Consider the following 15,480-nt stretch of genomic DNA (forward strand, 5'->3'; position numbering starts at 1 on the left):
ATTGTCACATAAGGGTTTGTATTTCTTCTGATGATGCCTAAAACCAGAAATACAGGGAAAAAATATGGAATTATGTGGAGAACTTGTTCAATGGAGCCTGGGCAATCACTGCTGCCCAGTGATGTTCAGCAGATCTCCACAGGTAAGTGCCAATTCATAAGATATCACCAGTTACAACTGCTGGTCATTTTTTCCATTGATTGATTTACAGTAAACAGTATCACTTGTTCCTCTCATGAGAGCTACCACTGCTCTTTGCCCTAAATAACTCAGGGTATTTTGCATTTATACCCAGCAACTGTGATGCTTCTCAGTTTTTGTTCTTGTGAAGTGTTCTTTACTCAGTGTCCCAGCAAGAAGACTCTGCATCTAATGAACTCAGTCCTTAGTCCATACCTCATTCCACTTTAATTTATCTTATGAGAAAAATGAATATAGGTATGAGTCCTACTTACTTCTGGGTTTAGAAACTATGTGCTAGTTAGAAACTGACAATTACATTTCAACTTAAACACATAAAGACATCTCAGTTACAATAGACGAGCAAGGGTTTAGAAATAGCTGCAGTTCATCGCAATACACAGATATCCCTACAACAAGCTTAGGACAGTATCAGAACAGTTATCATGACTAATTAGAACACAAAGAAAGTAGTAAATTATAAATTTGGGTCTGATTTAAGAAAAAAAAAATTCTACAATCAGACTAAAAGTAAATTTTAAAATTTGCTTCTCACTTCTCTTTAACAATTCTAAACTAACTTCTAGCTTTCAGTATTCAACAGAAGTTTGCAATTTCTTTGCAACAGAAAAGACTACAGCAATAACCCTGCAATGATCCTGATGCACCTTCATTTGTACAGCTGACCTGAGCCTCCCTGCACTGGGCTGTTTATCAGCAGGGAAGCCCAAGCAAAGCCTGCAGCAGTTGTTCCCACAACTCTGCCAATAACCCTGCAGAGCAGCTCCCTCCTTGGCTCCTCTCCCTGGAAGCCAGGCACAGAGCTCTTGTGCTGGAGATCACATCCCCTCTTTCTGCACATAACCAACCTCCACCAGTCTAAGCTTTCCCCTCCATGGTCTCACTGAACAATATGGTTGATGTTACTAAAAATTAAGGTTTCTCCCATGGAAGTTTTTCCCTTTACCCACTGCTCTGCACTTCCTTGGACACAGCTCCACCTCTGGCAGCTCCTCTAAGGGTCTACTGCAGAAGGCCAATACTCCTACTAAATATAGTGCCTGTTCAGGTACAACAGAACCCCTAGTCCACATGTTAAGAGGACACATCTTTAAGGCCAGTAAGGAGCAGCAACCTAAATATTATCACAAACTTGAGATGAACAGTAGTCTATAGGAAACCCCTAATATTCCTAACATAAGTGCAAGCACACAAACACATGCTATAGGTATTTTGTAACTCTGTACAGTAACCATGACAGGAAAAGAAAATCTCACTTCTGTAACAACTGGTACTCCACCCTCTTGCCACAGATTTCCTAGCAACAAAGCTTCTTCTGCACAAGTAACACACAATATTCAGAATGCAATTAGCAGAATGTCGGACATTTCCTAACTTAAGTAAGAGATTGCTTTATCTTAAAGCAATCAGTCAACTCGACCATTCTACCATAGTTTTTTCTAAACAAGGTTAGATTCCAAAATATCAAGGTTAACAGAACAAAACACCCGAACCCAAAAGCTACTGGCCAAGATCAGCCCACACAGCTTCCAATGCCCAGTAGGAAGAAATCTGAAGAAGTTGATTTATCTTAAAGAAGCTGAAACATATCTCTCCCCTTGAAACTCTCAGTGCTATAGCAACTGCTAGGAAAGAAGGTGTGTGAGAACCAATCAGTTGCTTGTTATAAATGAAACAGTCACCAACTGCTGGCCAGTCAGTCAATACAGGACATGTTCAATTTTTAGACAGAGCTACAGTCAGAGGCCTGTTACAGTAAGGTCATGCCCCCCCTACTTGTTACCATCCCCAAAATAGGCCTTTAAAAGGTAACAAGTAAGCATTACACAAACAGTGAAAGCCACAACAAAAGGGAAAATATTAAAAACATGACACCCAGAAAACCAGTAACAACAGCATCAGCATCTGGCAACATCTATGTTGATTAAACATGCAGGTAGAAGGCCAATAACAGTAACACTCTCCCGTCTCTCTGTGGCTGGTCTCTTTTCTCACATGCTCACCGATGCACAACATTCAGAGATGATCAGTTTTGCTGCTAAAACACTGGGGATATTCAGATGAAAATCTTAAGCCTGGTATTTTTTTAAGCCTCTCATTTCTACAAGTTGCCCAAGGAAACAGGAAAGTTGGGCTGAATAATTTTTATTTCATTACCAAAGGGCAGATAAAAACTGAACACAGAAGACTGGATTACTGAAGTGTCCCATCAAAATGATGGTCAAACAAGAAATAGCCTGCTGCTGCTCTCCTCTCCTGAACATAAACATCTTGGCTTACCAGTTTCCAGATACCTGCTTTTGTTTGTCAAATATTTTCTTTGCCTTAAAAAAATAAAATTAGAGACAGTTGGCCACTTACTGAGTTTTTCTGTATATCTTGCTCAACCTTAGAAGAAAACACTGAGAGGTCCCCATTGAGTATAACCTCGGCCAAGGAGTTCACCAAGGGAGCATAATGTATAATCAGAAAAACCTATTGAAAGAAGAGCAGGAAAAAAAAACATACATATTTACAGAATACATAGTTTCACTTTCACTAGCTGAGCATACTTTTAACCTTGTTAAGTGTTATCTTTAGTTTACATATAAGTACACTGGTAACAGAGACCTCATTAAATTGACTTTAAAACAAAGGAGACAAGGATATCTGACCTTTCTCTACCTTTCAAACTACCTAGTTGCATTAATTCTTCATATTCTTTCCTCCTTCTGAGACGTGTAAATTCTCTCTCTTCAACACCTTTGAAAGGAAAGTTGTGTGATGTTCTAGCAAGGAGCTCATTAAAACAAATCCAAAAATTTAATTTTTTTTAGAAACAACCAACTGATTATGGTGCACAGCATCCCCAGACCTTCCTGTGTGCCAGCAACTGGCCAGACTCCAGAAAGTTCTGTGCACACAATCACTGTGCAGTGAACCATGACTAAAAGCCATGCAGTAGACTGAGCTGGATCAGAAGCAGCTTTTCTGGCTCTGAAATTGCAGCAGATCAGTGTCAGCTACACAGTGGCTACAGAACACAGGAGTAAGGACCATAATGCCTGGGGCACTGAAGCATTTGATCACAAGTGCTTTGATGCTTTACTAGAGTTTTATGTTTACACTGACTATTCTATTTTAAGCCATGGCTTACAAGTCTGGATCAGCAAGCAACTGGCTCCTGGACAGAACCAGCTCAGGTCCAGCTGCAATAGCCTTCTGTCAGCTTATGTCCATTTTCTTCACAGGAATATCAAAGCTGGATCCCATATCAGTGGTTCTAGCTGTAAAATTCCCAAATAATTTCTAAGTCATTAAACCTAATCACTGCTTTGAAAATATTTAGCTAAATGTTCTCCACAGGTTTTCTGATTAAAGTCAGAAGCATTCCAGACCTCCAAAAGGGAAGTGATTATTAGCATGTGGTGGTGATCTACATAAAACTTTAAAGTCACAACACACTTCAAAAGTGCTTTGAACAACCTCCAAATCACCCGAGCTTCTGCCAATTCAGCAAGCGTTGCTTGACTGTCCACAGGCCTGTTCTGGTGCAAGAACAGCACATGATCCCTTTGTCACAGTGGCTGAGAAGTCCCAGCAGTCCATTTTCAGGTGCTGGCATCAGTCTCTCAAGCACTTGTGTCTAATATAAGAGTAGTGCCTAGAGCATATGCCTGGTGTCAGGAACAGAAACAGTCAGCGAGGTTTGGCAGAACCCATCTCACCACAAACGAACTCCAGGTTAAGAGGTGGGAGAAGATGTTTTTCTGCCAGTCACAGAAACAGTCACTTCATTTTCTATATCATATCCCATTCTGATAAACAAAATTTGCTCTCAGTTCTTTATGACTACTTCCATTTTCTTCTTTCAAGAGAATGAAGAACATAGATATAAATCCTGAAGTGATACCTTGTTGATACTTCCACTGAAGGCAAAGACTTTCAAACAGGTCACCTTACACAACTGTATGATGCAGATCCCTTTGGTTACAAGAAGCTGCTGCTTCCACAGTTTTATCTGTGGTAAATAACCCTCACACCACCGCAATTTTTTAGGTTTAAATTAAGGAGCATCAAATTATATTTTCCTAGGGAAAAAACCCCAACCCCAAACTATTAGCAAAAAGATGAAATTATGGACCAGATTACAATAAAATGAATATTGAAAAATTCTAAGATCAAAGAAAACAAAGTATAAATTCTGTGAACACAAGTCAAAACTATTTTCAGATAATGTAATTTAAGAAAACCAGTCTCAGAGTAATGCACTGAAGACTACAGGGAGAACAGATGAATTTTCGCCACATTACAAAAAAAATCTACTGTAAAACTCTTAATTTGAAAATAAGTTCCAGAAGGAAAAAGAGGTGGAACTGATATGAGTAAGAAATAAAGTAAGAAATAAGTACTTAATTACAGACTTAAGTTATAGGCATAATGAAATTCACATTGTGAGAAAGTGAGATTTTGGTAGTGGTGGTTTTGGGTTTTCAAAGAGGAAAATTCAAACCTGAGATTTTCCATAGCTTAAGCAGATTCAAAATGCGATACAGCATCTAGGCAAATTTCATCTGCCATTGCACCAAGTTCTGACCCAGCATGTTGCATGACTTTTATACTTCATTTGTCAGGGTATGCATGCAATTTGAAATGCTCTAAAGGTTACCCTGTAGAATGGGATCCACAGAAAAATGACATTAACTCAAGTAAGAAGCTACTTTGTTCGCCAAAAATGTTTTACTTTCTTTTTCTTAATGAAAACTGAAAGGTTAGAAATTTGTTTTGATTAATTTTCTTTTATGTTTTTGGCAAAATGATGAAAGTACACTGTTCTATAATCACAAGAGTACTGCAAAATTTGTTCTGAAACAGGACAAATACTTAAAATACTTACTTGAGAAAGAAGATAGAGAGAAACCTGGAGACTTATTTTTGGACGCTCTCCACCCTACAGAAAAAGTTATGAAAAATGCTTACTTATTTATACAAAGAATTTATATGGCTTAATGTTTTATTTAAAATGAAACTTGTGTTGTTCCACATTCTGATACAAAATATTCAGAAAGCATCAAGCTCTTTAACATTCACTACTTGTAAACTATTTGAAATGGATACTCTCTGAATAAGCATATCACTCACTCTTCCTTGGTTAAAAGACTGCAATTAATTAATTCAATAATTAATTACTGTCTCTCATGGTTACTTCAGTAATTTAAACAGGTGAGCATCTGAGAAGTACATTGGTTTTCACTATGCTACTATTCATCCAAAAAAATTCTTCCCAGTTAACATTCATTAAAGACTGCTAATTAGCTATTCAGAGAGCATGAAATATTACCCAAAACAGACAAGCGAATGCAGGAACCTGTGCAGGTTTAAAAAAAATAGTCTGTTTCACTAAAAACCAGTTTTAGTAAAACCACCACTTAATTTAAACACTATGCTTTAAAAATAAATTCCGCTACATCACATTAAAACACAGCTTCTCTACAAATAGAAGAAATTAGTATCAAACCCAAAAGTCTGTATTTTCTACCTGGACAGATTTTTAGATCATGGCAAATTTGCTTTTTCGGCTTTTGCCAGAAGACAAGTAACCTTATCAAAAAAGGAAATCACACATCTCCTAGCATCGCAGAAATTTAAACCCTGTTCCAAATTCGCAGCTCTTCTTGGTCTCCACTACTGTGAGCTTTTAACCACCATGTCACCCAAAACAGCATTTCTTTGGTGAATAAAATTTGATCTGCTGTGCTCTTGAATTCCATTTCAGGCTATTTCCTCTACAGCCACCTTATTTGAGCTGTTTCATGTAAACCACACATCATACACCTACTGCCCAAATCACTTTGCACACTGCAAGTAAGCAGCACCTTTGAGAATTACCTGTTTGCAGGTATTAGCTTACCTTGTCTTGATTTACTAATGAATACACGTAGAGGGGAAGAAAGAGCCTATTAAGTAGGTGGTCTGTCAGCACATCATTTAAAAATTCACAGTTAATGATAAGGATATCATTTAGGTAATGCAAATGATCAAGATGCTCTGCTACCAGGTCACTCAGTTTGCCCCTATTTCTGTGCCTGAAAAGAGAGCAGAAATAAAAATTTATATGTGATGAATTGTGAAAGTCTTAAAAGCTTAGGGAAGAAATTAACGTGCATCCCTGCCACAGATCACCTGGCTCAGGTAGACTGCCCAAAGCAGATGTTTCAGTGAAGTCAACTAAAGCAATTGTTAAAGAGTTGCCTGTATTTTTTTTAGGATGCACATATCAAGTTTTTGCCCCAAGTTTTCAGAAGACCTGTTTTTACAAAGCTTTGCTTCCATTGCCAGTCCTTCCACAAGCCAACTACAAAAAGGAGAAGATTTCTTTTCCAAAAATGAAAGAAGAATTAGATGTTGTATTTAACACCTACCTCTTCACTTTAGGAAAGCAAGAAACACACGACCACTGTAAGGTGGGGGTGGCAAGACAAACCAAGATTAACTTGAATCAACAAAGTATTTCCGTAATTGACAGCGGAATGTTACACTGTCATGTCAGGTCTGACAGCTCACAATCAAGTTCATCTTTCTAGTTTAAATATTTTTCCTAGAATCTTTACAGAAAGCTCTTCTAATAAGATGACACATAGAAAAAAGATGTTAGAAAGACAAAGTTTATAAGATTGAGAAGCATGAAATACCTGCTGTGTCTCCTGGATACCTGCTGTTTTTAGCAGAACAAAAAGAAAAGGCTTGTTGCAAACACTAATTTACTTATAGGGATGTCAGCACAGATCAGGCACACAGCACTGTTTCCTTTAAGAATTACTAAAAACCTTCAAAGAGTGAAAAGTCTGAACTGTCTACATGGGAACATATCTAGAAACTAACTTAACTGGACTACTACAGACAAAATAAGGACACCATTGACATCTGGGCAAAGCATTTCCATTCAACAGGCAGCATTTGTAAAAGCTTACTCTTCATCAGTCTGCACGCAGTTATCCAGTTCTATCACGTGGCTGCCAATAAACCAGACGAGGTTGGAGAAATAAGGAACTGCAGTTTTATCTCGAATGTAATGCAGCATAGGCTGGTTGTCCACTGAAGAGAAATCATTAAAAAGAAAAATCAGTTGCCAGTATTTTTTACTGCTTTTTAAGAAGTACAATAAAATATCTTCTGAATTTGATTACATGCTAGTTTTCCATTTGAGTATACACCTGACACAATCTTAGGCATGAAATGGAAATCTATAAAAATGTCACATCAATTATTATCTGGCTTTAATGAGCCTAATGTTGATATATTTACAGATGTCTGAAAAGAAACAAATCTAGTGAATTCAGACAGGTTCTTTTAGCATATTATTTAGTCAAAAGAAGAGAGAAGCATAAGAATAAAGCAGTAATGCTGAGAGTCAAGCTAGTTAGACTTACATGACACTGCATTAAGGAACACAGGAATCATCAGTGAAGGAAGGGCAAAAGAAACAGACAACAGTTAAAAGGATTAGGAACTGGGATAGTGACATCCTCTAAAAGGGTTTAAAATGCTAAAGCACAAAGCATCTAAACTAAAACATACGGGGTAGCAGTTAGAACAGAATATACGCAGGTAGTCAGAAAATTATCAAACCTGAACATCTGAGCTCTGCCTTTTCAACTCTAACTATTATATCACTACAACATACAATGAAAATTCTAGAAAAGTAATTTTTTTCATAAAAATACTTAGTTGCATAAATATATCACAAATACGATATGAAGCCTATAATCTGCTCTGTTTTGTGAGTTTTTATTTGCATTTACAGTCCTTGAAGTAGAAGACAAGTACTAAGTGCCCATTTCTCAACATACAAGAAGAAAAAGTGTTGTAGCCAGCACTGTAAAGACCCTATTTGCTATGCAGGCTATCCAGTCATTTGTAAAGCAAACTGCTCATTGTTTTAAAAAAAGACTTCACATGCTTTTATGAAGACTGTCAAACCACTTCTTCTCTTAATTGACAGGAATTTGTGTAAATTCAATATGTAATTTAACTTAAAATGGACTAAAGAACAAGAAGCCCTGCATGAACATATTGCATAATACATATTATCTTATAGCATGCTGACTTCAGAGGTAGAAGTTCAGAATAAATAACTTTTTTACAAAGAACACTGCAAACAGTTTATTAAAAATCTTATATATCCCAAGAAAATTTTAGGGGGAATGGCTTTTGGACATTGGGTTTAGAGTAGACATTCTTAAAGTAGTGCTAACTAACTTCAAAGCTCAAGCAAGTTGCTGAGGTCCCTGCCGAGTTTTGAAGACCCCAAACAATACAGATGCCTCAGTTTCTCTGGAAAACCAATTCCAGTGCTCAACTACTCTCACAGTAAAGCTTTAGGTTTTTCCCTTGTGTCCTACTGGAATGCCCAGCACAGGAGTTTGAGACTGCAGCCTCCTGGCCTTCACTGAGCACCTCTGGGAACGGTCCAGCTCCTCTTGAGACTGGAGTGACTGCAGCACCTAACAGTTCTACAGTCATTTTAATGCACTTCCAATCAAAAGGGAGTGATGCTGGTTACTACTTCATACACTAGAAAGCTCAATTTCATCAGTAAAAGATAATTCATATTCTTAAAACACTCTGGTTTGGGGGTTTTGTTTGTTTACTTTTTACATACAGTCACATTCTGACCTCTCTTGGAAGGGAAACCAAAGTTCCTTCTGTATGCCTGACATTCTGGGTTTTTTTTTAAACTAGTCTCATTGGTGAGAAGATAATACTATTTACAAGTACGTACTGCAGGTTTGGGATAGTTGTCACAAAAGTCAAAATGTGTATCTGAAACCTGCCAACATGCTGAGCTTTTCAGTCTTATAAAACAGAAAACCCTTAGAAATAAATAACTGAAAATTAAACTACAATGAAACAAGATTTGCACACATGCCTTTTTTAATATATAAAAAGCATACCTTTGTAGACATTTAAAGTTATAGTCCTAACGGCAATCCTGACCATGCTTTCGGGGTGGTTAAAAAATTTAATAGCTTCAGTGTACAAAGCAAAGTCATTAGTGTGCTGTAACAAGAGGAAAGAAAATATTTATTCATTAGACATGTACAGAATATGGCTTCTGATTCTGTATAAATGATGTTTTCCCTATATTAACTTGGAATCTTTATCTTCTACTCAAGTAATCAAAATTATTTTATAATGCACATTCAGCTGCATTTGTAGCTTTGCATCAAAATGAACTGCTTTAAGCATCAGAGCTTCCCAGGACAACTGTGCACATACTCAGTGCTGTCATGCCCTCTTCTGGCAGAAAGCAGAGTGCAGAGAGAAAAAACCCATTTCAACTTTGCCCTTTGACTCAGCTTTTTGGACTTTGACTTTGACTAAGCCTCTTTAGAACCAAGTGATGCAATAGAAAAGATCCTGTTTATGAAAGCACAAGAAAACAAAGCATAAACAAGTTGAATTCTCAAGGAAGCAGACTTAAAAACTACTGAAATGATCCAATATAACACTAACTTTTAGTTTATTATAGTTACAAGAGGACAAAGCCATGCTTGTGCAGAGAGCCTCACAAATTCACAACCACTGGTATAGCCATTATAAAAATAAAAGCAAGACAGTGTGAGACAAGAGACTAAACAGAATATGTGCCACACTCCTATCAATTTCTAATTCAAGTCCTCTTATCATTATACTGCAGCTTTCTTTACTTACCTCATTATAAAAGAAATGTACAGTATGGTTATTGAGTTTCAGGGAAAGAGTTTTCAAAAATGATATGTAATATGCCATGATCTCCTCATCAGAAAAGTCAAATTTGTGGACAATAATAGAATTCACATAGTTATTAGAGAGCAGGTAGTCTGGAAAAAAAAAAAAAGTATTTACACAGGTTAACAAAATAAATTGCTGTGGTAACAGGCTGTATTTTAAAGTGCCAGCTAGAAGGCAACAACCTGATGCTTGGAGATCACAATTTTGAGCCAAACAGCTCAAGTGATGCCTTTGAGCATTAATATAAAGGATCTGCTCCCTACAAAGGTCTCTGCTCCCAAGAACAACACAACTGAGAATATACTTCATCTTCCTCAATTCAAGTAAGCTCTGCAGCTAATAACACTTAATTTTTTTCCTCACAAAGTCCCAACTCTCCAAGGCTTGATGATGACTTTTGTAACAGTTGTGGAATACTCCAAATTATTAATTCTCCATCCTCTATGTATTTTGCCAAAAATCTTGAAGGAACCTCCTGTGGCTGACTGCCAGTACCAATGATATTAACACAGTTACAGTACAAATTACACACCAGAGTTTTACCACATGACCTGTGGTAGCAAGTGAACATTTCAGATCACAACTAATTTGACTTGTGGAATCCCTTGAAATGGGCTAAATGCTTGTTGTACCAAAAAACTACTTTTGCACCACTGAAAATTTACATTCAAAGGTATAGTGGAATCAGTTTACACCAAATTTTTGGTAATGTTCAATTTAAAAGATTGTTAGTAATTCACATAGTTCTGTGCAGGGGTACTATGACTAAATTTCACTGAATGAAAGGGAATCCAATCAAATCTAGATCACTTCAACCTAAGCAGTTCGGAATTGTGTCCTTACACAGGGATGTTTCATGGCTGATGTTCTCAAAAAGGATGTTCAGAGTCTGCAGCAGCTGCACACACACATAACGACCTGACTTCTGCCGCAAGATGTTCAGGAAGAACACAAACATATTCTTCTCCAAGAAAAAGCTGAAATAAAATAAAGATATTATTAAGTCACAAGTTCTAAGTAACAGGAACATAATTTGGCTAGGAGCAAGGATGATTCAAGGCAACTTTGACAAACAGCATGTTTTGTTTTTATGAAGAATTACTTTGCAAAGTTGTATCTGTATAACAAAAGAATACCTTTCAAAAAACTTAAATACTAAACAGGAGGGCTTAAAAATTCAAATTATGCAGAAAAAAGGTATCAGGCCATCAGGGCCTTTCTTACTATATTTTTAGAATATTCAATTTATCAGGCAGTTGTAAATACCACTGCTAGAATAAGAGATCTATTTGTGGTATCTTAGGTAAATTGAAACAATGTGATATGAATAGATGCATTGAGTAAATCTGGACCCTAAAATAGGTTAGAGTTTGTATTTATATCAAAAGAATAGAGAGTCAAACAAAAGCAGTACTTGAAAGGGGCTCATGAGTCCAAACACTTTTTAGAAGCAGCAAACTCCTGTATGACATGAATACAAAACTGCTCACACATCTACTACAGGACCTAACTTTTTACATATAATCACGAAATACAGTCTTGGAGGAGTTAACAGTAACCGTGTACAGAACTCTGTACAACTCCAAGCATTCTTCAAACACAAAAGCAGAGTCTCAGAGAGAACTGGCTCAGGAGTACTCACTCAAACACTGAGCTGTCATTCTGATCCCCCCAGATCAGGATCTCTGTTATGGAGCGGATGGTCTCCACCAGCAGGTTGCGGTTGTGATCTGTTACTGTTGTATTTTTAGTCAAAATATGATACATGTACCTAAAAGAGAAAAGAAGTAACATGCTATCCTGCCACTTGCACATGCACCATGTTTGTCTTTCATCACTGTACCAATGCAGACACACATATATGCACACACTAAGTCTAATGGTTGTACCATTTTAAAACCCTAAAATTTCCTTCTAATACTGATGCAAAGAAAAGTAATTGTTAAACAGAGTAAGTGATAAAGGAAACAAATATCCCCCAGCCAGGTGAGTTCTGAGTGCTTATGCATATGTTAACATAGACCTAGAAACTGTGCATTTGGTCCAAGATGCTTCTTCCATTAATTTATTTGGAATATGTCAGAGGAGTGATGAGCAAGAAAACAGAAAAAGAAGAAGCAGGTAAGCACGCAGTAGCTGATATGGGAAAGCGGCACATGAGGTCTAACCAGGGAAGTTCAATCCCTTCTCTTGCCTGCAGAGCCCCCTCACAGACTCACATCAATTTTGATGTTTAATATCAGGACCCTCAAAGATTATTCATTCACCTTGGCAAAGCTTCATCAGGTCTCTGGTCCCTTGGGCACAGAAACACTGATTGGGAAGGGGGTAAAGTCCAGTTTTATAATTTCAAAGGGCAAGAGTTTAAGACGGTCTAGTGAAGCTTAAAAAAGTGTATATCTATATCACAAGTGACAGGAAGCTGTAGAGAACGCAAGCCTTTCAGGTTTTAAGTCTCAGAACCTTACTCTTCAAGGAAGCACTTTTTTTTCCCCCCAAGTAAGTTGTTACATCAAAATACCAACTTCTGTCTTGCTACTTTATGTCCCACAAAAAAAAAAAAAAAGAGATGGGGTGGGAGCAAATTCTAATAAAAGCACAAAAATCACCACTGATTTCCTCCCTCTGTTTTGTTTTTTTTTTTCTTTTATACAGCGATAAAAAGAAAGGATAAATATAAGAAAGGTGCACAATTAAAAACATGAGGGAAATTTTATGTCATTTTAGAACTGCACAAGTTTAGATTCCTAAACACAGCTCCTATATTGTTATGCTGTGATTGTACTGAAAACCAGGAGTAACACCTCAGCATTCAAGATTTCTGTGCAAATGCTCACAAGTGTTTGGACAACAGATTTCCCATATTATCAATCTTGCCATGATAGTGGAGTTAATCAAACTTCCAGGATCTAATTCTGTGAAAATAGCCTGTGTCCTGACCCTGGGGCAGCCTTCATTATTGTTTTGGATTCCATGAAAGTTTGTTCAGTGATTCAGACTGAAATTTTAGGAATCTCATTAGTAGAATTTTGCCAAGCTTCGTAAGGCTCCAAAAAACACAGCGCATTTCTAAACCAAAATTTTTGTCTGGTTTATGGCTTAAAGTAAGATCTTTGGGTCAAAAAATAGACTTGAAATCACCTTTTAAAAACAGGATTCCCATCAATTTTATCAACACTAAAAAACTGAACCACTGCACTGGGCAAGCATGCAGCCAGAGACTAAAATGCCATTTAACTAAACACTCACGTGAGGCTGTTCCAAATATTTATCAGACTTAAAAGACAAGACCTAGTTTCAGAACATTTTGCTTGAACTCAAAAAACCTCCCCCCCACACACAACTACTTTGATCATATTTACAATTTACTTTACATCTGTCAAATTTGGTTTTGGGAGACTTCTTCAACTCTGAGCTGCCTCTGAGTTGGGCAGAGTGTCACAGGACTTGCTGCAAGACACAGTCTGTCCTCACAAGCCATGCAGGGAACAGATGTTATTTCAGAGAAGATGATAAAATGCTCTGTGCTGTCATGGTAAAACACTGTGTTCTTGCTGGTCTTGATATTACTTAACCATGAAACAACAATTCCGCTGTGTTGAGTATGGCACAAGGACACAAGAGATAAACAGCCCTCAGAAATTCACAGCTTTCACAAACTTGATCTATCACATGCTCCCTTCCGTCACCCCCTAATCAGCAATGTAACAAAGCCTGCACTACATTACCAAATCCATTATCATATTATATATATATCCCTAGGCAGCAAAGAGGAGGGAAAAGGGAATAGGTGGCAGAGGGGGAGAGGTGGAAGGGGAATAGTCTTTTCTTATCTTTCTCCTCAGTAAAAAAAAAAAAATTCTCTCCCTCTTCATGGTGGTTTCCCCTCCCTCTAGAAACCAACACTCATTTTCAAATCCAAAGCAGTCACTGATCACATTGAAACCACTCAAGGAAAACTTGATTCTCAGCTGTCCTACAAACATAGCTGCCTGGTCATGTGCTGTACCATAACTAAATAGCAAGGCAGAGAGCACCTGGAAATCCTCTTTCACTAATCTGAGGATCACAGCTCAAGATTCCTTCTGTGGAGACTGACAGGGGAATGGCTCACAGTGGGATGGCTCACAGTGAAGATGGGACAGCTTAAGGCTGACCACCTGTGATAATTCCCAGGGTTTCTAAAACAGCACACCACACACGAGCCCTGGAAAAACTTCCCATCAGGGCACTTCATGCATTATCAGGACAGTGAATCCAAAGACAGAGCACAAACTCAGTCCCTGCTCTGAGGATGCAGCAATTAATGGAGCAGAGAACATCTGAAGAGATGGCAATTAGATCAGTTCATTCCACAATAATTTTAACAACTTCCTGAAACAGCAATTAATACTATATTACTTCACATATTTTAGACAATTAACTTGAAGTCACATAGAAATTATTGCATCTGTGAATGTGTATTTCTTATTATACAAACTTGGGACTAAAATTTACTCCAGCAGTGGAATTTTGGGTATGGGATGCAGTGGGAAGAATAACAATATATTATTTCATTTTGGGAACCTATGGAATATAGAGCATTACGAACACAAAAAGTGCAAGCATTTAACAGTCGGGAATCAATTATCTCCAAATTTATTTACTTAGCAGCAGCATTACTGCAAAATTCCTTAATCTGCTAAAGACTGATGCACTTAAGAGGAAACCTGGGCTTCACCTTCAAGCTATACCTTTTTATTTTATTTCTTATTTATCCTATTTGCTTGAAATAGGATAAATATACAAGGAAGCATGCACATACTTGCTTCTTTTTACAGACGTGTGAAATACCACATTATGAAAACATGAAGTATCACACAAACCCAGTATTTTGTATTTAGATAAATCTTTAAAGGCTGTCTCTAAATGCTGATTACAGAGGGATCAGGTTTGTGCTTCAAAACACAAAACTGTCAAAGAGGAGACTTTTGGCATCTCCATAGCTGAAGACTGGGTTCAAACAAAAACACCTCATGCAGGAAGTGCCAAAGCACACAACACCATCAGAATCAGTGGGAGATGTTGCCAACAACTTAAGAAACTAAACAAAAATCTGAACATTTTTGGTTAGAACCCATGCTCAAAGGGGTAACATAGTAACTCATGAATATTCTAAGTGCATATTAATGACTTTCCTACTTATTACTTACAAAAATACATTAAATCAGGTAAGAGTTTAGGAAGTCAAGCACTCAAATTTTAAAAGCCCAAAATTCACCATAACAGGCTTGCTCCTTCACACGTCCTGTACTCAGGTAATTGCATATTGTCCTCACAGAGGAAATCTGATGCATAGCACGGACAGTGCCTCAGGAAATGAATCACTCATGAGAAAAGATTTCAAGCACACCTTTATGGACACAGCATTTGACCAAGGCATACGAACGGTTCAGCACCCAACTTTAATGGCATGGAATCTTTTGTGCAATCACAGTGCAATTAAAATACCAAGTGCAGCAGCAACAATGGGAAATGTGCCTGACA

General features: G+C 37.5%; 1 protein-coding gene across 7 annotated transcripts in view; it reads right to left on the reverse strand.

Moving 5' to 3' along the window:
• CLEC16A (C-type lectin domain containing 16A) overlaps positions 1–15,480 on the reverse strand; it is a 59,792-nt gene that overhangs the window by 41,693 nt on the left and 2,619 nt on the right. For all 7 annotated transcript variants that reach the window (XM_030284397.4, XM_072935729.1, XM_072935725.1 and 4 more), the window contains exons 2-9: positions 11,597–11,725; positions 10,798–10,931; positions 9,895–10,043; positions 9,135–9,240; positions 7,152–7,275; positions 6,092–6,266; positions 5,078–5,131; positions 2,563–2,676 (exon numbers count right to left, since the gene is read on the reverse strand). In XM_030284397.4, coding sequence (XP_030140257.4) covers positions 2,563–2,676; positions 5,078–5,131; positions 6,092–6,266; positions 7,152–7,275; positions 9,135–9,240; positions 9,895–10,043; positions 10,798–10,931; positions 11,597–11,725 — 985 coding nt within the window. The remainder of the gene's footprint in view (positions 1–2,562; positions 2,677–5,077; positions 5,132–6,091; positions 6,267–7,151; positions 7,276–9,134; positions 9,241–9,894; positions 10,044–10,797; positions 10,932–11,596; positions 11,726–15,480) is intronic.

Source organism: Taeniopygia guttata, chromosome 14 (assembly GCF_048771995.1).
Source record: "Taeniopygia guttata chromosome 14, bTaeGut7.mat, whole genome shotgun sequence".
In the NCBI taxonomy this organism is placed as follows: Eukaryota; Metazoa; Chordata; class Aves; order Passeriformes; family Estrildidae; genus Taeniopygia; species Taeniopygia guttata.